The 25,440-nt window shown below is 33.4% G+C and overlaps 1 protein-coding gene across 1 annotated transcript in view; it reads left to right on the top strand.

The window, feature by feature from the left end:
- Positions 1 to 25,440, top strand: part of rhobtb3 (Rho related BTB domain containing 3) — a 41,696-nt gene that overhangs the window by 14,005 nt on the left and 2,251 nt on the right. Inside the window, exons 4-11 of the mRNA XM_056445955.1 lie at positions 414 to 571; positions 2,454 to 2,562; positions 7,364 to 7,750; positions 17,083 to 17,192; positions 19,249 to 19,351; positions 21,203 to 21,376; positions 22,780 to 22,946; positions 24,872 to 24,968. Coding sequence (XP_056301930.1) covers positions 414 to 571; positions 2,454 to 2,562; positions 7,364 to 7,750; positions 17,083 to 17,192; positions 19,249 to 19,351; positions 21,203 to 21,376; positions 22,780 to 22,946; positions 24,872 to 24,968 — 1,305 coding nt within the window. The remainder of the gene's footprint in view (positions 1 to 413; positions 572 to 2,453; positions 2,563 to 7,363; positions 7,751 to 17,082; positions 17,193 to 19,248; positions 19,352 to 21,202; positions 21,377 to 22,779; positions 22,947 to 24,871; positions 24,969 to 25,440) is intronic.

A 25,440-nucleotide genomic window follows, 5' to 3' on the forward strand; every position in this document is an offset into this window, starting at 1 on the left:
TGTGAGAAATTTTTAATATTTAAAGGGATAGTTCATCCAAAAATTTTAATTCTGTCATCATTTAGTTACCCAAACTTACTTATTCCAAGTTTTTCCCGCTGTTGAGCACAGAAGAAGATATTTTTAAGATTGTTTGAAACCTGTAACCATTCTCTTCCATAGTAGGACAACTACCAAGGGTGTAAATGGACAGATTTCCAACATTCTCAGGTACATCTTCTTTTGTGTTCAACTCAAACTGTCATGGAATAAGTAAAGGGTGAGTAAATGGTAGAATTTAAATTTTAAAGTGAACAATCCCTTTAAACCTATTGTAGAAGCCTTCCAAATTAATAGCAAAATGGAGACGTTCAAAATAGAGTTAATCAAATTTGTTACAGTGATATGACACATTTATTTTTCATCCTCCACAGATGAAGGTCCGCCGTGCACATGTCCTCTGTGTGCGTCCGACTGGAGCAGCTGTGTGCCCCACAGCGAGGGGCTCCAGCTGTCCAGGGACCTCGGGGCCACGTACCTGGAGCTGCCCTCTCTAAACAATTTTTTTGTGGGTCGTTACTTCGGCAGTGTGGTACGTGTCTCTTTTTTCTTGTGATCACTGTTAAAAAGTCTCATTAGCATGCAGAACTGTACATGTGGTTTAGTCGTTCCGTGCTGGTAACCATAAGGTTGGAGGTTCAGCCCCAGTGAGGGGTAATTTATAAACTCAATGCCTGGGGTGAAACATAAAAACCATCCATCACCACTGAGACCTTCAGCCCTGGTGCTCCAGGGGGTTTTAACAAGTGTAATGTAAGTCATTCTGGATAAAAGCGCCTGCTAAACGGCTAATTAAAACATACATTTTCAGAGTGTGGAAGCTCTCTCGACGGTATCCGTCACATGCATTAAGGAAAAAAGGCAATAATTTTCCCGTCCTCAAGCTTGTAAACACAAGTATACAGAACTGCTCTAATAGGAGACGTTTATGTGGAGCATATTTTTAAGTTGCAAGATTATAACTGGGCGGCATGGTGGCACAGTGGGTAGCACGATCGCCTCACCGCAAGAAGGTTGCGGGTTCGAGCCTCAGCTGGGTCAGTTGGCATTTCTGTGTGGAGTTTGCATGTTCTCCCTGTGTTGGTGTGGGTTTCCTCCGAGTGCTCCAGTTTCCCCCACAGTCCAAACACATGCGATATAAGTGAATTGAATAAGCTATATTGGCCATAGCGTATGTGTGTGAATGTAAGAGTGTATGGGTGTTTCCCGGTGTTGGGTTTAATGAATAAAGGGACTTAGCCGAAAGGAAAATGAATGAATGAAGATTATAACAAGGTTCCCACTTCAAGCCAAATGTCACATTCCCTGACTTTTCCAGATTTTCACTGAATAAAAATCTGAATTTCCATCACATTTCCATCCATTCAATCCCTGATAATAATGTGGCCAGAAATATGACTTTCAATGTCTGGAATAAACCTTTCATAGAATCTAATATAGTCCTGAAAAAAATCTTTAAGACATTATCAAAGGGTTCCCATAGGAATTTCTGGAATATATTAGAGCAAATGGTAACTTACTCTAATATAGAGTAGAGTAAACTTATAGAGTATAGATATATATCCATAATCTCTCTGAATAAATAAATAAATAAATAAATAAATAAATATACACATATATATATATATATATATATATATATATATATATATATATATATATATATATATATATATATATATATATATATATATTTATTTATTTATTTTTTAAATGACTTAATTGAACACTTTTCTTAGAAGATGTTGTTATTGGCATTGACAATGTTCTTGCACCACATACCAGCTGCATCTAACATACAGTACTTTTATGAGTGAGCAGTAGAAAGTCAATGGCAGTTTGGATCTAAATAAATGCAGCTTTATTTCTAAGTGTGTTTATATGTTTATGCCTGGCATGACCACACTGTGAGCAATTAATTTAATTAAGATAAGAATAAAATAAGATTTCCTGTCACTTTAAATTTGTTTTGAATGTCCCAGATCAAAAAACCTGAACCTCTAACCCAGTCTAGCCCTTTAATTTAAAACGCTAATAATAATCCAACATATTTGGTCTGAAATTCAGATATAGCATTTTGTTTCTGACCAATCACAAACAACAGACTGTTTGTTGGACCAATCAGAGCAAAGCAGTCTCTCAGAAAGGAGACGTTTAAAAAGACTGGATCCTTAAACAAACCATTTCAGACACTGTGAGAAAAGAGCTGATGCTGCAGTGCATATTGTGAGAAATGTTTAATATTTAAACAGATATTTGTAAGGAGACTTAAAAAAAAAATTGAGATAGAACAGTGTTACATTTCCCAACCTCCCAGTCCAGCCTTTTAACTTAAATAGCCAATAACAATATTTGTTTTTGATGTGACTGAAGTATATTTGGATGTTATTTATATGCTTTAAATCTCCTTCCAGCTGGAATACTTCATGATTCAGTGTCTGAAGCAGAAAGCCAAAGAGCGGCCAGACAAAAGGCGGGGTCACCGACTAAACGAGCCCCGCCCCCCTCATTTGGACCAGCCAGGTGAGTAAGCTTATGCTGCTATCAAATTTGCTTGATGAGATTAAGCTGAAGCTTTTATCATAGTATATGACATAATCTTGCTATTGATCCAAGCTGCAAAATTCTTAGTACAACATGCATATCCGTGCAAATGATTTAACCAAATTCACATAAAATAGTAGTGCTGGGCACAGATTTATCGTGATTAATCACATCCAAAATAAAATTTGGTTTTGAAACAGTTTAAGTAACTGTGTATGTTTATTATGTATATGTAAATACACACATCCATGCATATATTTGAGAAAATGTTTAAATGACTGCTAAATGACTAAATGTAAATGTTTATTTATATTTAGGTATACAAAATATGTTTATGACATACCTGTCAACATTGGGATGTAAAAATAGGGGATAATCCCCCCCAAAAAACCTCTCACACCTACCAAAAAATGACACCAAACTTCTTAATCAGTTAATTCAGAGCTGTTTAATTGTATATAACCCTAAATTAGCTTCAAATGATATGCAGCAAACAAATATTGAACATAAAATAAAAGGTTTAGCCTATTAAAAGTTATAAAATCCCGTTCACTTTTTATTCACTGTATTTCAATATTGATTAAAGTTAGACTACTATAGTTATTTAGTGAAGAGCGGCAAATCTCTGAGTGAATCTCTCGTTGGTTGCATAGAAAGCATAGACAGTCGATACAAAGCTTTAATGGAAATTAAGTAAATGCAGCCATTTTTATATTCTTTTCAACATGCTCTTAAGCCAAAATAAAGCAAAAGCATAATTCTCTTGAACAGCTCTTGCAATTATATCACATTTGAGATCTTGACGAAGATTTTTATTCTCTAAAAGTATTTTCTAAAAGTGTGTATTAGAGCAGTTGGTATTATCTAAGAGTGTGTGCAGCAAACATGCCAGCCTGTGAACTAAAGATATTGTGGTATGTCTGTGTGTAAGATGAGTTCCTCTGCACAGGAGCAACACTATGAGATGACTGAATAAGTCAAATAACTGAATATGTAAAGCACTGATTATATATGTTAAATAATCATATGAAGCTGCATGTGTAAGAGGTATTCAGGAGAGTGAGTAACATATTATATACGTTTTTATGCCATCATGACAATGTATGTAAACACTTAGTTCTTTTGCACAAGTTGCATCTATGAAGTGATATCTCTGTGTGAAAACAGTTGCTTGCAAAGACCTGAGCAAGCTGGCAGAGAGCCAAAAATATGACAGATACATGACACAGGACCATATATGTGCAGAGCAAGAACACACAAAGGTGAAACTGCATGTATAAAAGCAAGAAGATTATGACAAAACACTTCGGATTGTCTAGGGGAGACTTCAGGTCGTCCTGAAGGGCTTGTTTCAGACCTCTCGGCTTTATCATGAATAAAGTCTATTTTCTGGTATCCAAAACCTCCAGTCTGATAGTGTCTAATTGATGAGAAGGCTGGCAACTATGACCCTCTTTGACGCTACTTTCATTTTTCATAGAAAGATCAAAAATACTGGAGAAATATGGGATAACACTTAAATGGGATGATAGCATATTTGTAAATGAGATGGGAATTCATATTTTTAATAGGAAGCTCTATAATATTATATTTGTGCATATACTGTACATTAGATTAGTCAATACTGAAGCCAAATCTGGAGCTTATCTAACAAAATAACTTATGATAACAGTGAAAAAACTAGTACACCAAAATGTATATGTTATAGAAATATATTAATTACAAATTTAAAAGAGAAAAAAAATCAAGAGAAGCAAAAGAATTGAAAAATTTTGTTGAAATTTTGTAGGTTGTAATTTATTTTTGCAATATTTTGCTTGAATTTAATTGTTTTATCTTTCAATTTCTAAATATATTTGGTGACTACAATATTATTTGAATAAATATATCTGTTTAATTTGTTTTGTTTAAATGCACCAAAATACATTACCTATATTCACTGAGAATATTCATTTTCAAAATGGGGTGTCCTCAATTATGCTGAGGTATTCAGGAGAGTGAGTAACATATTATATAAGTTTTTATGCCATCATGACAATATATGTAAACACTTAGTTCTTTTGCATAAGTTGCATCTATGAAGTGATATCTCTGTGTGAAAACAGTTGCTTGCGTAGCACTGAGCAAGCTGGCAGAGAGCCAAAAATATGACAGATACATGACACAGGACCATATATGTGCAGAGCAAGAACACACAAAGGTGAAACTGCATGTATAAAAGCAAGATGATTATGACAAAACACTTCGGATTGTCTAGGGGAGACTTCAGGTTGTCAATTTCTAAATATATTTGGTGACTAAAATATTATTTGAATAAATATATCTATTTAATTTGTTTTGTTTAAATGCACCAAAATACATTGCCTATATTCACAGAGAATATTCATTTTCAAAATGGGGTGTCCTTAATTATGCTGAGCACTGTATGGCACACAAATTATATACACATTTAAATATTTACGTAACAAAATAGTTTTGTATTTATCGCATACATAATAAATATATATAATACACACACATATATTAGGTCAGAAAGATTGGATGCGATTAATCTTTGTCCAGCACTATAAAAAAAACTTTTTACAATAAAGTCTCATTAGTAAATGTTTATGCATTAAAATCAACAGTGAGAAAAAGCCAGATTTATTACAGCTACAATATTGAAATTACTTTAAAAAATACAACAGAATTTTTGTGATAAACTCCATTTCATAAAACGATTATGACCTGCAGTAATGCATTATAAAGCATTAATTAGGACATTAAAATCACCTAAGATTAATAAAAGCTTTTGTACTTTAGTTATAATAAATAATTATTTGCAGTGTTTAAAAGTGCCCTTGATATCAATATTGTGCACGTTCATAATCACGATATACAGTTAAAGTCAAAACTATTAACTATTATTATTAAATATTTATTTTTCAATATTGCCTAAATGATTTTTTAACAGAGCAAGGACTTTTCATAGTATTTCCTTTAATATTTTTCTTCTGCAAAAAGTATTATTTGTTTTATTTAGGCTAGAATAAAAGCAGTTTTAAATTTTTTTAAAACCATTTTAAGGTAAATTTTATTAGCCTAATTACCTTAACCTGCCTAAATATTAACCAAATTAACCTAGTTAAGCCTTTAAATGTCACTTTAAGCTGAATACTAGTATCTTGAAAAATATCCAGTAAAAATTATGTACTGTCATCATGGCAAAGATAAAAGAAATCAGTTATTAAAACTATTATGTTTAGCAATATGTCTTTCCATTAAACAGAAGCTGGGAAAAAATATATAGGGGGGCTAATAATTCAGGAGGACTTATAATTCTGTCTTCAATTGTTTATTAAATTATTAAATATTGGCATATGTCTACAGGTGAGTGGCTCAGTTTTTATATGTACATTACAAGTCTAAGCTTTACATCAGAAGTAGACCTCCCTGCTTTATTAAAGATGACCCTTCAAACTTGTCTAATTTGGGCTAATCTCACTAATAATGACTTGCAATTTGCTGGACATCTTATCTGAATCTCTCCGAAGCACTCAGGCTGCATAATATGCACGAAATGGCAATATTCATCAGTAAGCGAGTCAATGGGCTCTTCTGCCATTTAGATAAAAGGATCGTCCGCTGAAGGCTAGTAGCATTCTGGACAAGATGAGCCTTGCTACGAGCACCGACACTTAGAAAGAGAAGCCAAAGCTTTTTCTGTAGTTTGTTGGTGTGGCTCCAGCACCACTTAGACTCTTTTTATAGAGCACAGGCTATAAAATATGAAGGGTATTGAACGCCGGGAAAGCGTCGGTGTGGCCTCAAATGAATGCTTATGGAGTGCATAAAAAAAAACGTACAGCAGTAATATATCAAAAAAGTGTCTGTAATACAGACGTGATGTATAAACAACATCTGTTTGTTGTATTTCTTTTTTAATTCTTGGCCATAATAACAGCTTCCCATAATCCTCTGCGTTTGGGATTTGCTTTCGTGTCGATTTTCGGGTTCCTGCCGTCTCGTATCCCTTACTCATCTGCTTCGCTTGTCTCATCATTCTCTTTTGCTACTTTTTTTCCCACTAAATAATTCCTTACCCATCATCCTCCTTCTCTGCTTGGCTCACATTGTTTCTCCATTCACCTCTGACTTTTTATTTTCCTCTGGATCTTCTAGAAGTTCCTTAATCTCCTCCTGAAGGAAGCAATAATCACAAATTAGCTCTTTTTAATATCGCTCTTCTTTCTCATAGACTGCTGAAATATAATAAATGGAGGTGTTATGAGCGATAATTAAACACATGAGCATAAATATGCGAAGTTCACCCAACTTTAAAATGATTTTGAGGAGAAGGAGGGAAAGGGCTATCATCGCAGCTTGTGCCTATGGTTTATATATGATGTCCTCCACCATTCAGAGGAATTTGTGGGTACGAGAGAGATCTCAGGTCTGGTGGGAGCAAATTGTGGTGGGATTTAATGAGGAGCAGTGGGTCTGAAATTTTAGGATGAGCACACACACACATGCTCTTCCTTCTACTTTATTAAACCGTGGCGAAGTACCACATTGATGCATTTTATAACATAAACAAACAATGAACAAAACATTTATTACACGATCTGTTCATGTTAGTTAAAGAAAATACAGTCGTTCACTGTTAGTTCATGTTAAATCACAGTGCATTAACTAAATGTTCATTTGTGTCTATTTAAAGGTATTCAACTAGAACCATCTCAGTTAAAAGAAACAGAACTCAAACTCACATTTAGTTCAATAACATCTTCATGTTTTGCAGCTCGTCTCCCGCCAGTAAGAGTAGAGGAGTCCAGCTTCTCCCAGGACCTGCAGTGGCTCCTGGAACGTGGCGTTCAGTTCGCAGACGTGGCTTTTTACGCTGGGGAGTCTGGGAAGGAGCTGGGCTGGGCTCACGCATCCGTCTTATGTGCTGTAAGCCCGTATTTCAGGCAGCTGCTGGTTGGACGGCAGGCTTGGGAGCGACCTGTGTCTCGCTGCACCTGCCGGGACAGAGACGGCCCTCATTCGCTTCTGTCCACCTGGGACGGAGGTGTGGATGATCTGCCTCGAGCAGATGGGCATCCGCCGGGACACCTTTCTCGGCTGGTGGTGAAGGACCCGCTGCTGTGTTTGTGCCTGTGGGAGACGTTAATGTTTCTGTATAGAGGTGAGAAAGAACACGTGCTGCATTTAATATTATGGGTGGTGGAGATGTAGAAAGGGTTTGTTGGGAGGAAGGGGGTATTGATGTTTATGGATTATTATTTTCATAAGTAAAATAAATCACAGATGTCTTTAGTGACACAGATGTTTGCTGGAAATGAGATTAAATAGAGAGCTTTAGTTAGGTGTTTTTTCACAGAAAGATGCTAGTAATCATGAAGTAATTAAATTAAATTAAATTAAATTAAATTAAATTAAATTAAATTAAATTAAATTAAATTAAATTAAATTAAATTAAATTAAATTAAATTAAATTAAATTTATACTGAGAATGTAATTCTCCTGAGCTATAAATATACCAATAATAATATAAAATGAACCATATTAAAACTATTTTAAAAACATTTTTCCAATTTATTTTGTTGGAGGAACAGCGTTATGTGTTGACATTTATGGTTTATTATTTTTATAAGTAAAATAAATCACAGATGTCTTCTGTGACACAGATGATTACTGAAAATTAGATTAAATAGAGAGCTTTGGTTTGGTGTTTGGTTTTTTGGACAGAAAGATGCTAGTTATCTAATATATTAATAATCATATATAATATTAATTATTATAAATATATACACAAATAATTCACTCTGAGAACCTATTTCTTCTGAGCTAAAAAAGACACTAGTGATCCTATACATTTCATTTTATGTATTTATTCATTCATTTGTTTTCAGCTTAGTCCCTATATTAATCTGGGGTCGCCACAGCGGAATGAACCACCAACTTATCCAGCATATGTTTTACGCAGCGGATGCCCTTCCAGCTGCAACCCATCACTGGGAAACACCCATACACACTAATTCCCACACATAAACTATGGACAATTTAGCTTACCAAATTCAAATTCTTTGGCCTGTGGGGGAAACCGGAGAACCCGGAGGAAACCCACACGATCATGAGGAGAACATGCAAACTCCACACAGAAATGCCAACTGACCCAGCCGAGGCTCGAACCAGCGACCTTCTTGCTGTGAGGCAATTGTGCTACCCGCTGTGCCACCATGACACCCTTTATGTATTTGATTTAATTTATATTGAGAGCTATAAAAATACCCATAATCATATAAAATATTACCTATTTTAAATACATATTTCTTACTGAGAACCTTATTATCTGAGCTAAAAATACACTAAAGATCGTATATCATAAGATCATAAGTTTATTTTGAATATTTATCTATTTAATTTAAACTGATATCGTAATTTTAATGACCTATAAAAATACTAATAATCATATAAAATTCATATAAAAGAAATTTATCATTCTTTTAACTGATTACCTAATTCATCTGAGACAAAAAGAGGATATATATTGATCATATAAATATTTTATTTTACATATTTTTATATTTATTTTTATTGGAAAGCACATTTTCCGAAGGTATATTAAGATGCAAAAGGAAAAAAAATGTATATATCATTTATATTTAAATGTATTTTATTTTACGGAAAACCAAATTCTGCTGAGCTATTAAAAGCTATTTTAAATATATATATATTTTTTATATTTATTAAGAACTTAATTTTCAGATGTAAAAAATAGGTGCAAAGATCATGTATTTTATTTATTTTTATTTAATTAGAGACTTTTGGGGGGTTTTCTATTTATGAAAACAAAAACACTAATGATTATGTAAAAAGATATAATATTTATACTTTTTGTAATGTTACAAATTATCCCTATGAAAAAGACACTAGTAATCTTATAACAAAATATTTTATTTTATATTACTTTATTTCACCAACAGTCAAATTCTTTTGAGCTATAACAGAGTAGATTTCCTCTGGGTAGAGCTGCGTTTATTGCCGCCGTGCCTCTTCCATTTCTTTTTCCACACAGAATCCTGTCACAACCATAAATATGAAGCGAGATTAGCATTATTGAAGGAAGCGTTTGAAAAAGCTTCGTCAGTTCTCCTGGTTTAGGCGTTTCAATTGAGTTATGCTGGAAACTGTTTCTCTCTGCCTTATCTCTTCAGCTCTGCAATTGTGTTTTCCTTTGTGTTTGAAAAGCAGGGGTTTTCACAGGACTGGCTTCATAATTAAAACGGCTTTAGTTTGGAGGTTGTATGTTTGTGTGTAAAGGCCTGTCAGATTTATAGTTCACTGCACGTGCCGGTATGACGACATTTCACTCTATGAGACCCTGGAGCTGTGGAGCTGATTAACATGCTTGAAAGGACACAGATCTCTGTGTGTGTGTGCTTAGTTTTCTTCAAATGTGTGTGTGTCTGTATATATATATATGAGCAAAGCAAAAAAACAGGTGATATACATATACTCCTTTTCAAAGGACAATATCTGATATAGACATAATGCTTTAAAATAATGGTCTATTAGTTAATGTATGTACTAACATGAACAAACAATTAGTAATACATTTATTATGGTATCTATTCACCTTTGTTAATGTTAGTTAATGTTATTTACATGTTAACTCACTGCGCTTATGTTAACAATGTTAAAAAGCCCAACTTTGGATTTTAATAATGCATTAGTTAATGTTTAACTATGATTAATAAATGCTTGACAAGATTATTCATACTTATTTAATGTTAGTAAATACCTTAACTATTGGAACATTATTTTAAAGTGTTACCAACATTAAAATCCCCCTTCCAACTTATGGGAAATGGCCAATGTCATAGAGTTTTTCATAATAAATATTGTTCCAAAGCAGTTTTATAAAAATCACAATCAAAGGCTAAAACAGGGTAAGGTGTTTTATATATTTGATATAATATATTATTATATACAGTATATAGTTGACAAAATATACTTTTTTGACACGCTATTTATGAGTATTTATGAATATAAATACTCCCACCACTAGGGCTGAACAATATATCGTTTCAGCATTGATATCGCAACGTGCGCATCTGCAATAGTCACAATAGTGCAAGATCTTCAGTGTTGAGTCTGAATTATGGTTGACCAGAAGCCACAGAACACATGATTTATAGAGTCATAGGTTTATCATATGACTGTGTTTTTAGGCCTGCGATTGAGCATTTGTAAAGCAAGTTTAAAACATTTAAGCACAGAAATGTATTATGTTTGGAGGTGTGACAAAGATTAATTATATTTAATTATTTATACATTATTATACAAATGATTTACTAAAAAAAAAATTATTTTTGTCTTCCTTCTAGTTCAAATATCAACATTTCAAAACAAAAACAAGATTATTTGACTTATCCCATTGGCAGATCATTTTGCTTGTGTAAAGAAAAAAAACTCTTCATTTTGAATTATTTCTACTGAAAACAAAACAATATATTTACTTGATCTAAGAATCTTTAGATATTTGGACTAGCCATGAGAGAAAGCAAAGTAAGAAAATATGTTTTGCATCGTGATTATTCAATTTGTGTGCTTGAATACTGTTAGACTCTCCAGAAAACTGTCAAATAGAGCTATTCAAACCTTCTTGAGAAACTGTATTTATATCACAATATTTATTGCAAACAAATAAAAAAAATCGGATTTTTCCAATATCGTGCAGCCCTCCCACCACAATACAGAGGGGAAAATCAGTATTGAACACGTCATATTTTTTGCTGGGAATAATATTTCTAAAGGAGCTGTTGACATTGCAATAGTACAAGATTTTGGTAAAAACCCAAACATAAAATAATGTAGATGTTGGACTGCAGCTAATATTAATTTACAATAAGGAAGGGCAGAGGGTTGCTGAAGAACTACTGAGAGATTTCAGCTGCTGTCTGGGCTTTCACTGGCTTTCTACACCTCCCTTTCTTCATGTGTTCAATACTTTTTCCCTGCGTCATTTAATTTTATTTCCCATAACTTAATTTGTAAACTAATTAGATTTGTTTCCTTCGCAAATATAGATTTCCTTGGTTGTTACCAATATCAAGGGAAAATTCCAAATCAACAGCACCTTTAGAAATATGTTTTGTGAGGGAAAATGGTGACGTGTTCAATACTTGTTTTCCCCGCTGTATCTGACAATAAGCTGCTGTGTTTGTTCTACTGTTTATTGTTGTTATACTGATAGTGATGACTGGATGATCACAGAGACGGGCTATATTTTTAATACTAAATAAAAAAAAATAGAGCTGGTAATGTTGGCAAAAATTATTTACTTGACAAATACATTTTCCTCTCTACGGCAAATACTAAAAGTAATAAATAGTGATTATTTACATATGTTCTACACACATATTAATTTAAGAATTTTTGTAGTATTGTGCATTTAATTAACCCAATTTCATGTATCATCGTATCGATTCTTAAACACAATTTCCTTCAAAATTCTCATTAGCATAATACAATAAAAATAATGATTTAATAAATACACGTCACAATCAAAATAAATGATATTTAAAAAATATTAAGCATCTGTTTGTTAACTATTAATTTTATTCAGCATTTTATGACAATTAAATATTTAAGTCAGTCTTTTCATACCATAATTATTCTCAGGAAAGCTGTTGACATTGGAATTGAACCAGATTTTGGTAAACCCAAGCAATACAAACATAAAAATAATGTAGATGTTGGACTGAAGCAGCTATTACTAACTTACAATGATGAAGGGCAGAGGGTTGCTGATAAACTATTGAGAGATTTCAGCTGCTGTATGGGCTTTCACTGCCTTTCTACACCCTCCCTTTCTTCATGTGTTCAATACTTTTTCCCTGCATCATTTCATTGATTTTGTTTTCTTTGCATATATGGATTTCTTTGGTTGTTACCAACATCCAGGGAAAGTTTTAAGTCAAAGGCACCTTTAGAAATATGTTTTCTGAGAAAAATGGTGACGTGTTCAACACTTGTTTTCCACGCTGTATCTGACAATAAGCTGCTGTGTTTGCTCTACTGTTTATTATTGTTATACTGATAGTGATGATGGGTCATAGTCTGTAATAATCATGATGGGATGATCATAGAGATGACCCATATTTTGAATGCTAATAAAAAAAAATAGAGCTAGTGCTGTTGGCGAAAATTACTTACATGACAAATACATTCTTCTCCCTATGGCAAATACTAAAAATAATAAATAGTAATTATTTACATATGTTCTACTCACATTTCATTTAAGAATTCTTTTTCAGATTGTGACATTTTCATGTCAAGCACATATAAAATATTTATATATATTGTTTGTAGTTTTGTACATTTATTTAACCTAATTTCATGGACCATCTTAATAATACTTAGGCACAATTCCCTTCACAATTCTCAATAGCATAATACATTAAATGTAATGATTTAATAAATGCATGTCAAGATCAAAACAATAAGATTTAAAAATGTTGTTTAAGCATCTGTTTGTTATTAATTTATTTAGCATTTTATGACAATTAAATATTTAACTTAGTCATACCACAATGCCACAGAGAAATATTTATATTTTATGTACATTTGGATAAATTATTCATATTCCATGTCATTTGCATGCATATGATCACCATAATGTGATGCAAATGTGAATCAGATTTTTTTCCAGGCAGTTTTAATCTTATTTTGTTATTTTAAATCACACTTTCTATTAAAAGAAAAAAAAAATTGAATTCAAACTTCAGGAAAACAACGCCATTAAATCACTCTTCTTTGTGCAAACCATCATTTCCCTTTGATTTAGAGGTGAAGTGCAAATTCCCCCAAATACATGATTGTGATTCTCTGCTCGTATTAGCCTGCCACAACACTCTTCATAAGCCAGGGAATTATACCCCCGTTCCCCATTCTTTGGGACCTCCGATTGCAAAATGGAGGCAGGGGGAGTGGACATGCATCTCAATCAGCAGTTCAGACAGGGCTTTAACAGTCCAGGAAACAGCAATGGATATTACAGATTCATTTATCAGAGAAAGGCCATGCCTGGAAGGTGAGAAGGTGAAGCTCATACTGATGAGTTCATCTCACCCATTGCTGATATATAGTGTGATTTTACGGAGGCCGTTTTCATATTGGGAACCAAGGGCGCTCGTTAGATTAACGGAAATGATGCGCGGAAAGTCATCACTCGTGGTTGCTCTCGGATGCGATCCCGTATGGTTTGTTTTTTTAGTCTAGACAGGTTTACAGATGGGTCTCGTGTTAATATTGCATCAGCTGACGAATGAACATCTTTATGTAACCGAGATATAACAAAACATCAGTTAAATAAGGGTCTTCATTTATTTAGGAGGTCTTCCCATGAAAAAAAACAAACAAACATTATGTCTTTCAGAATTGAATTTTGGGAGAAAAGGGTGTATGAGCTTCTTGTTTGTGGCCAAGTGTGTAAAAGTACACAATTTAGTTAACTTTTTTTGCTGATATTTTAATATACTTAATATTTTCCTTAATTTTCCTTAATAAATACTTATATAGGTTATATTTTACCCTAAAATCAAAATAAATAATAAAAAAAAAAACAATCATTTTCAAATTATTTTTAAACTAATTGCATTAATGATTTTATTTGTTTATAGAATTTTAATATACTATTTTGCTTACATTTTATGACAGTAAAGCAGATTTGGTAAATAAATAATTACATCAAAACATTTTTATATAAATATACATTTTGTTACACAATTTATACATTTTTATATTACCTTTTCATTTAAAATCTTTTTTCAGAATATAAAAGTCTGCAGTTTCAATTATCAAACTGCACAATAATAGAAGTCGTCAGTAATTTCATACTTATACCAACACTGTATTGTGAAGTGGACGCTGACAAAGGAGGTGCAGATCCGAACACAGGTTTATTAAATGGAATGGTCAGGCAAGCAACGGTCAACATAGGGGCAAACAGATGTATACAGGCAATCCAGAATCGTAGTCAATAAGCAAGTGGATGGTCAAAGGCAGGCAGCAGACATGAATAAACAAACAAAACAAAGCAAAGATCGGTACACGGCAAGACTTGGCAAGGGAAATGCGTCCTAATGTTCACAGTAACGTATAAAAAGACTCAGCAACTTCTGTGTATTTGTGTGCTGACTTTATAGTCCATGTAATCAGTTCATGAGCGGCTTCAGCTGTGAGTGTTTGCAATCAGACAGGATCTAGGCCAGGTGTGTGTGTGTGGTGCATGACTGGATCTTGTAGTTATTTTTCTGGCAGTTGTAGTTCTGCAGTGATCTGCATGGGCTAGATCTCTGGTGATCGACTCTGAAAATCCACTCTTATTCTATAGTCAATCACATCACGTCTTTAATTAGCTACTCAATCGTTAAAAACAATCTCATTTCATTTTATAAACTTACACCAAGAGAAACAAATGAGGAATTGGATCTCTTTTGTGTATCTACAACATTATGAATAATGGCTTTGAGTGTTTAATGACACATGGTGATAATATGTGAAAATGTTGTTTGGTGTGTCAGACTGTTGAAACTTCATTGTATCAGTTGACGAATATATGAACAAGTGAATGATGAGGATTCAGATGTAATTTAGAGTTAATGGTTTTACAGGCGACAGAAACATTCCTTATATTACCAGCTACATATAAAATGAAATTAGATTTTTTTATGATTGAGCTAATTCATGACGTAATGTGATTGACTATGGAATAAGAGGGCGGAGTGAGAAAGTTGTCACGCACTGAGGAAGTCATTGTGCAGAAACGTCTGTTTTGTACCTCATAAAAATGTGAGATATAGTAATATAAAATAATTATTTAATGAGTGAAGCTCATGACATTCTGAATGATACTATTAACAAGATTAACGCACCAAAATTTTTAAAGCGCTAGAGTGCAGTGCACTTCATTACTGAAAAAAATGCAAAAATAACACCTTATTTTAATATAGGTGAATATTTTCAATATTCCCAATTTCACCTTACTTTCCTTCAAAAGTAACTAAGTAGCACATTTAATTATTTTCTTTTTTAACTGTGATTTGAGATTTTAAATATTACTTTTTAAAGTATCTTTACCAAACACTGTTTACCTTTAGCTGCAGTGTATATTTCAACCCCCAAACATGTTTTAGCTGAGGCCTAGAAGAGTTTAGTTTGTGCTCTCAACATGTCAAGATGATGCTGTTTTCGGCGCTGTGACAGCAATTCGACTTTGTACAGTGGTCCCTCGTTATTCACAGGAGTTACGTTCTAAAAACAACCCGTGATAGGCGAAATCTGTGTAGTAGTCAGCTTTATTTTTTACAATTATTATTTATGTTTTACAGCTGTAAACCCCCTCGCTACACACTTTATACACTTTTCTCAGACAGGCAATGAGTCCAGTTTTATAGAATTAAACCAAAAATCAAAACCTGTTGTCAGGCACAAACATTTATCACTGTCAGCAATAGATTTATAAAGTTTATTAGGTTTTGTGTGGACAATGTTGGCATCGAGTGGGGGGCGCACAGCGGATACACCGCACACATGACAGTTGGAGGTAACACACACCGGACATGCACATTCGCATGCTATTTAAAATAAAATTATTCAGATGGTGCTCTGTGGCGCGGCAGAAATATGAACAGTGTCTTGAGTTGTAGCTGGGCACCGCAGACAGCAGGTGTGCGTACCCTGATAGAAACCTATGTTTATAATTGTAAAATGCATGGCGCTACATGACGTGGCACATCTAGTGTGTTATTCCCTTTACGATGGTCTTGTGCAGATAATTACAACCCTTTTTGCATCCTTGTTGAAACTCACACTGCTAGCGATCAAAGATTTATATTAATGTGGCAAGCTGAACGCATTCTGCACTGTTCAGGAGACACGGAAGAGATTGATTGGCAGTGGTCTACAGCCAATCAGGACACAGAACACAATGCGCTAAAAAATAAATAAAATTAAGCATGCCAAATTGCACAAAAAAAAAATCTGCGAAACTGCAAGGATGCGAAAGGTAAAGTGTTATAGCGAGGGACCACTGTACTTCCGAATGCACTCGAATTTATAGTGAAATCAACGCTATTGTTTTTGTTCAAATCACAGTGTTTACAAGTGCTGAAGAAAACGCTACAATGACAACAGAGTAAGCAGCTGACCAATCAGAATAGAGCAGGCTTTAAAAAGAGTCTTGGAGAGACTGAATCCTTGAATGAATCATTTCAGAAAAAGAGCTGAAGCTGCAGTGCAAATTATGAGAAAATTAAAGTGTTTTTCAGCACATTAAGGTTGTAACTGAATCCAGCAGCACAGGGAGAGACAAGCTGTTGGCTGAACTCCAGCATATTCGAGCAGCCGGTGTAAAAGGTCTAGGTTTCCTCCATGGTCAGTCAGTTAATGCATGTGTGAGCAGGATGTGTTCATGGTTCAGTGCGCGTTGGTGATGCGTTTTCTACACAGGGGCCTGGGAATGGGAATACCTGGAGGAAGCCATCGCTGAAAAACTGAAGAACCCTATGGCCGTGGCTCAACTGATGGAAAGAATGCGCTCGTTCGTCGGGAGAGAAAAGGTATCGCTCTGTTCAACTGTGCCGAGGTTTTGAGAGGTTTCTAAAAATGTCTGTTTTTGTTTTGCTAGCTAATATAGCAGTGATGTGGGATGGATTAACTGATAGTTGTTGTTGTGGAAAACATAGCATTAAAGGGGGCCTATTATGCAAAAATCACTTTTATAGACCATTTTGAGGTATGTAAAAGAAAAACAATGGTCCCGGCGTACTTCCTGTTTTACATTTTTAATTTCTATAGTTTCTGAGAATCCAAAAAGAGACACATATTGATAAATAATGTTATAACAGCTGTTTTAACATTAAGTTATGATGGAATTGCTTCTTGCTAAAGTTATGAAATAGTTTGATAACAAGCAGGAAATGTTCATGGGCCAATGACATCGACACATTGAAATGGTCTATAAGGGGTTTAAAAACAGTTGTGCTGCAACAGTGTGTTAATATAACCAGACTCTAATGCTAAATATTAATTAATTCTATTTTTTTAGAATCACAATTTATAAAAATGGTCCACAGAAACACTTTGACATTTTGTACATGTCAAACGGGGAAAGCCCATCCCATTAGTGACAATCTCTCCCTCTTTAGCATAGACAGCCCTGAGTGAGAAGCAGTCATCCGCCATTAGAGGTTTTTTTTAACATTGTACCTGCTGAAGATAATGTCAGCGACTAGAAGGATTATAAATGTAGAGTTTTAGGATGCACAAATGAACACTGTAGTCTCGGACTGCCTTCTTATCAGCCGCTTCTTTTGACATTTTCAGATTTCATATTGATAATTTTAGAGATAACTTTAGTCCTGTTTTTAATCTGCTGTTATGCTGATGCACAGGCGTTTGTAGCTCCGCCCTCTTTTGAAAAGAGCACAATCTCATTTAAATTTAAAGCGACAGTCACCAAAACGGCACAATTTTGATCAAAGCCTAAAAGGGACAGTTTTAAAGTGTTATAAAAACGATGTGTGATGTATTTTGAGCTGAAACTTCACACACACTCTAGAGACATCAGAGACTTTTTACATCTTTTAAAAAGGGGTATGATAGGTCTCCTTTAATGCCTGAAATGCCCTGTTGTGGTATTTTTCACCTACATACTAAAAAATGCTGGTTTGATTCAACATAAGTTTGGATGAAATATGCAATAACTCATTCGCTGTGTCAAAAAAGTCTAATATAAAATGGGTTGAAAATATTTAGATTAGATTAGATTCAACTTTATTGTCATTACACATGTACAAGGCAACGAAATGCAGAAATTTACCTAGCAAGTTTGTCTATATTTGAACCAAATTTAACTTAGTCTACAACTTAAAATCATTAGACTACAACTCATATTGATTAGACTTCAACTTATAGAAATTAATTATTAAATGTATAGTTAAATACATTTATTTTTGCCGTTTTGTTTCATCTTTGTAATATCAAATGCTAATATCAAACATATTTAGGGTACAGTAGGTCTATATAACAGTAGAAAATAAGAAATAATACAAAAACTGAAAATGCAACAACAAAACACTACATAGTTTTCAGTTTGAAATGAATATACTTATTAAAGCTTGTAAAGTTATTCGGTTGTGATCATGGTTATATTGAACTAATTATATTTCCTTTAATTCATGCAAAACAGTCAGATCTTTCAATAGACACTTCACATTGCAGCCACATTTATAGTCATAAATTTCACCCTTAATTATAATGTTGTATAATATTAATGCATAATAATGATGATGATGATGATGATGAATATTATAATATTAATTAAATATAGAACAGAACATATTATAATACATATAATGAACATAATATTTAAAAAACTATAAATATTTGTATAAATATAATGTTTAACCGCATTCAAATTACTGCAGTAGTAGGTAGTTCAGAATTATTGACTGTATTGCAATTTTCTGAATACCATACAAATAGTAAATCCATGGTAAATTTATTCAAATGTCTGCATGAATGACCTGATTTCACAGTTATGAATGTTGACGGTACCAACAGTTTTCAGAGCCTCAGACTATGCACTGCAGTGTCGATTGGTTTTGTTTGCAGGCCCCCAGGGACACGCCCACACCTCGCTCTCAACAAGGTCCTATGACACTGGGAAGTCTCTTCAATTCCCCTCTGTATTCTGATGTCATCTTTATGGTGCAAGGTAAGAGTCATTGCTACATCCCTGAATATACATCAGCATGTAAACACACCATTGTTAATTTAGAATGTTATTTCTTTGCTTTTTTTTTTTACTTACGATTGAAGAAAAAGAGATAAAGTTGTTTCTGGCAAGCATACATTTTTATTATTTAAATATTATGCCCAGGACGTGATTATTTTAGAATTTCGAACAGATGGGATAGAAATGATGCTTTATTTGCAAATGTTTTTACGGTGTTTAAATTTTACACATAAAATCAGAACTTTGCATGTAGTCTTGTTTGGAAAGGCCAAGAACAAAACAAATATTTCATAAATAATTTTGGTCATGTGTGTAATGACCAAATCCTAGCTATATTCTATGGAGCCAGATCAGTCTCAAAAATAATAAATTTACTAAATAAAATCCATACAATTCATTCAATTCAGCACAGCACAATTCACGTTTACAAAATTCAAATGTAAATTTGTAAACAATTCACAAGTAAAAATCATAAATAATTTGGATTTGCATATTTTTGATTCGTGTTTTGAATTCACAAATTGCATTTGTGTATTTTAGATTCGTGTTTTAAAATTATGAATTGGATGTGTATTTTCGAATCGTGTTTTGAATTTACGAATTGGATGTGTATTTTTGAATCGTGTTTTGAATTTACGAATTGGATGTGTATTTTTGAATCGTGTCTTGAATTTATTAATTGGATTTGTGTTTTTAATCGTGTTTTAAATTTACAAATTATATTTGTGTATTTTTGAATCGTGTTTTGAATTTACGAATTGGATTTGTTCATTTTTTAAACAGTGATTTGAATTCACCAATTGGATGTGTATTTTAGATTCCTGTTTTAAAATTACGAATTGGATGCGTATTTTTGAATTGCGTTTGGAATTTACGAATTGGATTTGTGTATTTTTGCATCATGTTTTGAAATTCCGAATTGAATTTGTGTATTTTCGAATCATGTTTTGAAATTACGAATTGAATTTGTGTATTTTCGAATCGTGTTTTGAAATTACGAATTGAATTTGTGTATTTTCGAATCGTGTTTTGAATTTACGAATTAGATGTGTATTTTTGAATCGTGTTTTGAATTTACGAATTGGATGTGTATTTTTGAATCGTGTTTTGAATTTACGAATTGGATTTGTGTAATTTTGAATCGTGTTTTGAATTTGCAAATTGCATTTATGTATTTTCAAATCATGTTTTGAATTTACGGATTGGGTTTGTGTGTTTTGAATTTACCAATTGGATTTGTGTATTTTTTTAATCGTGTTTTGAAATTACAAATTATATTTGGGCATTTTCAAATTGTGTTTTGAATTCACAAATTGGATTTGTGTATTTTTTAATCGAGTTTTGAATTTACAAATTGGATGTGTATTTTGAATAGTGTTTTGAATTGACAAAGTATATTTGTGTATTTTCGAATCGTGTTTTGAATTCACAAATTGGATTTGTGTATTTTTCAATAGTGTTTCGAATTTTACGAATTGTGTTATTGAGATATACAAAAATAACAAAAAACTATAACTAATTATACTATATATTAAGCATAAATTATTACATTCTTTTAAATTATTTTATTTTATTTCCATTTTTAGTATACTACTTAATCTCAATTCAGTTAATTGCAGAATAGAATTTCAATTCAAATTTATTTGTACAGCAATTTTCCGAATAATTATCATTCCAAAGCAACTTTACAAAAAGTTAAATTTAGTTGAACACACACACACACACACACACAAAAATGTTAAATACAAGGGGAGGCCTTGTGTGTGTCAGAGCTCCACTGTAACGTTTGACCTGTGTGTGTTTGAAAGGTCTTTGTGTGTCTGCTTTCAGGAAGTGTGTTGCCAGCACACAGAGCTGTACTTGTGGCCCGCTGTGATGTCATGGCTGCCATGTTTAGTGGGAAGTATGCGGAAGCACGAAGTCGTGTGGTGCCAATCCACGGAGTCTCCTCTGACACCTTTCTAGCTTTCCTAGAGTACCTCTACACTGACACCTGCTGTCCAGGTGAGGAGAAGCATTCAAAGTCTTGTCATTGTTTACTAGTCAAACGTCTTTCTTCTGTTTAACCCCTCAACTGCAATTTATGAATGCTTTTCAATACAGACCTAAAGTTGGTCTCATTTGGTCAAACACTAGGCAAAGTTTATTTTAGACCACAATTGTAATAAAATATTTAGATTTCTAAAATTTGCCTAAAATCAAAGCCATATGTCTACGCAAGGAATCACAAATTTAATCACAAGAATTGAGACTTCTTAATAGATTTTTAGGTGCAGTAACAAAAATAAGCCCCAGAGGCCTGTTCCACAAAACAAGTTCAACAAACTCTGGGTTGCAGAGTAAGTTTTGGATTAACAAAACAAAACAAATTTAACCTGGTTAAAATCATGTTCAGTGGTTGCACAGCACTTGATATTCTCTATTAACTCAGGGTTTAACACAGAGTTTGTCATTAACTGCATGCTCCTGAAAGTATTGACGTGCAACAAACAGCTAATCACGCAAAACACGAGTCCATTTGATTCATTTCTCACGAGAGAGTCTGTGCTATTCTGTTCTGTTGAATGTTAAGAGGTCTCATTATCAGAACTATAATGAATTACATCCAGTTAATTAAATACAATGAATTATGAAACCATTACTGCATTTACAAGGCAGAAATAAACACTGCTGATCCAGCAAAGTTTAAGACAACATAAAGAAAATATTTTATTAGCGCAAACCAATGAGCTGATTTTAATAATGTAGATTGTATATATATATATATATATATATATATATATATATATATATATATATATATAATATTTTGTGCAACAGGCCTCAGGTAACTTCCCTAACAAAGCAAATCCCAAATATTGAACACCTTTTCTTGTGATATGTAATTTGTCAGGATTAGAAAAGTATTTGAATAAAAATTGTACAGTAAATTGTGTGACAATGGCATTTTTATGATGATGCAATGTCTAATTTCAAAATATATAAAAATATTTTAAGAAATTATTACCAAATAAAAGTTTTAAATAAAAGTAGCTTTCTACATTACCCTAAACTTTTGAAAGGTATTTTGTTTCTAATATTTAACCAAAAATATTAATTTTGCCTACAAAATGTTTGCTTTCACTATCCAGTACAGCGTAATCCAGATGTTTCAGTCATGTAGTGGTTTATCTCATATGTATTTTTAAACAACAAAGGATCCACATGCCAGATCGCCTCAGTCACTCTGTCAGTCAGTGTGATGGCTGTTTAGTCATTCATATCAAGGCCATTAAACAATACGGTTGAGAAAAAAGACACAAAGTCTGAGCTTGACTGACAGTTGGCGAATGTGAACAGAGGTTGATGGATGCGAGTGAATAGAGAAACAGGAGGTGATTGACGGTGGTGTGTGTCTGTGTGTTCAGCCAGTGTGCTGCAGGCCATGGCTATTCTGGTATGCGCAGAGATGTACCAGGTGAAGCGTCTGCAGCACCTGTGTGAGGTGTGTGTGTGCGCGTATCTTCAGAGCATGCCCAGTCGAGAGCTTGCGTCTACAGGCATCAGCGTCATTCGCTTACTGAGGAGAGCAAAGGTGAGCCTTTACATTAACATGGGTGTGTTCCGTGTGCTTTTCAATGTATAATCCATTTTGAGTGCCTAACTATTGTGTGGTAGGAAAAATACACATTAAGAGGGGTAATATTGTCAACACAGCTCAAACTGCACATTGCCTATTCAAAATGCATTACAGTATATTTCATTCTGTGATGGCGAAGCGGAATATTCAGCATAATTGTGAAACCTTAGAAATCTTTCTGATATGTTGAATTTCTGCTCAACAAACATTTGTTTTTATTATCAGTGTTGAAAACAATTGCGATGCTTAATATTTTTGGGGAAACCATGATTTTTTCAGGATTCATATTTCATACTTTGATTTATAACATTCTAAATGTATTTATATACTTTAAATGCATATATAATATTTTATGTGGTTGTACAGGAGCACATGTTATATGCATAGTAAGCTAGTATTTCCTTCAAAAACATTTTTCCTCACCTTGTGCATTTTTACTCAAAGTTTGTGAGAAAATGCTGTAACTATCCAATCAGTGAGACCAAGTAAAAGATTTGATTACATGGGCAGTGTGTTTTGATAGTATTCTACTAGTTAATTTTATTTAATTAATTTAATTTCAATTGTGTAATAATTTTATGTGCTTTTTAATTTTTTTAATGTGCTCTTGTCAGTTTAATAATAGTTCTATTTAATGTCATTTTATTTAAACGTATTTTTCTATAGATTCTATAGAAACAAATGTATTTCAGGTAGATTACAAGGGAGAATGTGCATCATCTAACATTTAAATTACAGAAAAAAAAACAATAAAAATAAATATATTTAAAATACAATGTACGAATTGCATTAGGCTTTAAATGCATACCTAAAATTTACTAAAAAGTAAAAGTACAATGGTAGTAAGTTATTACCTAAACAGCATCTCAAAGTTTTCCAACGTGTTAGTACAGCAGCAAAGCCATCATCATACTTTTAACATAAGGGTTTGTGTCCCGAATCTTCCTTTACTCAAATAATTCTAAATTCTGATTGATTCTCATTATTCTAAACTGTTTGCGAACAATATTGTCAAACATGCACACATTCACCCTCATGTAATGAAATGTAACAAATAATCTTGTCCTGTCATATTTAGGAAGGAATAACATGCATCATGTAAATTTCAATATCTTTCCAATTAAAGGGAAAAACCAAGTAGTTTCCATCACCAGCTAATATAAAATTGTTAAGAAAGCTGGTTTGATTATTGCTTCTAATCCTGATTCACTTGAGGTGACTGTTAAAAAGAGAACAATGGCTAAATTAAAGATCATTTTGAAATATGAAGGACATCCACTAAATAATACCTTAAGAACACATAAGATTTCATTCAGTGAGAGAGAGACTAGTATTGCCCCGGTGCTCCACAGAGGTCTTTTATACCAACCACTGTCAGATTTTTTTTAATCAAGTGGTGTAATCTGTATATGTGTGGCTTTTTGTTTTTATTTGCTCAGTTATTTACTACTTTGTGATGTGTAGTTGGTGCAAATGGTGTTGTTGTACTGTTTTTTTTTTTTTTTGGGGGGGGGGGGGGGGGGGGGGGGGGGGGGGGTATTTGTTGTTTAATAATTTCCCCTAAATGAGTTTCCCCTAATAGGGATTAATAAAATTCTCTACTACTACTACTATACTATTTCTATTATCAATCAGTTCAAATGCTGCTTCAATGTTACATACTGTAGCTGTGTTTAACACTGGACTTTGTGCTCTGCCTTAGTGAACTAAACCCCGCCTACTTTCATTTGATTGGCTTAGAAGGCTAGATAAAAGAGGAAAAAAATCCTACAGAGCAAAAAAGAAATCTGGCAATATGGCCATTTCACCCCTATCAATGTCTATAGTAGTTATGGCCCTGAATAACATTTTATCTAATCTTTTGCTCTTTCTCAATGCAGTGTCATAACGCTGACCAGCTATACGTCTGGCTCCTCCACTTCATTGCCAATAACTACCTGATCTTCAGCCACAAGCCTGACTTCCTGGAGTTATCAGGTGAGCCGTCTGCTTGACCGCCTGGAAAGGATGTTGAAGCGCATTAGACGACATGCACACACAATCATCTCTTATAGAAAACTAGCCAGAGAGCCGTCCCAACAGCTGGTGCCGCAGACGAGCCCATGCAAATCGGCTTCTGTCAGAGCTTCATTATGAAACACTGAGAGCAAATGTAAGGTCACTATAAAACCAACAAATCATTTTTTCACACCTAATTAGTATGTGCTGCCCTTCCACGCACACTTGGAAAGTAAACAAACGAGAGTCACCTCATGAATTGTGCATAGATTTTGTGAGTCACTGAAAAACATTGGCAGAAAATAAGTTTTTTTCTAAATCCCTTTATGTTTTTAAAGCAAACTTGTATCGTGCATTCTTTTAAATTACATACAGAGACAATTACATCATTTCATTTTAACATTAAGATAGAAAAATGTTAATGGAATAATTAATATTTAAGTCTTTTTCA

The sequence above is a fragment of the Danio aesculapii genome, chromosome 21 (genome assembly GCF_903798145.1).
Source record: "Danio aesculapii chromosome 21, fDanAes4.1, whole genome shotgun sequence".
NCBI classification, from domain to species: Eukaryota; Metazoa; Chordata; class Actinopteri; order Cypriniformes; family Danionidae; genus Danio; species Danio aesculapii.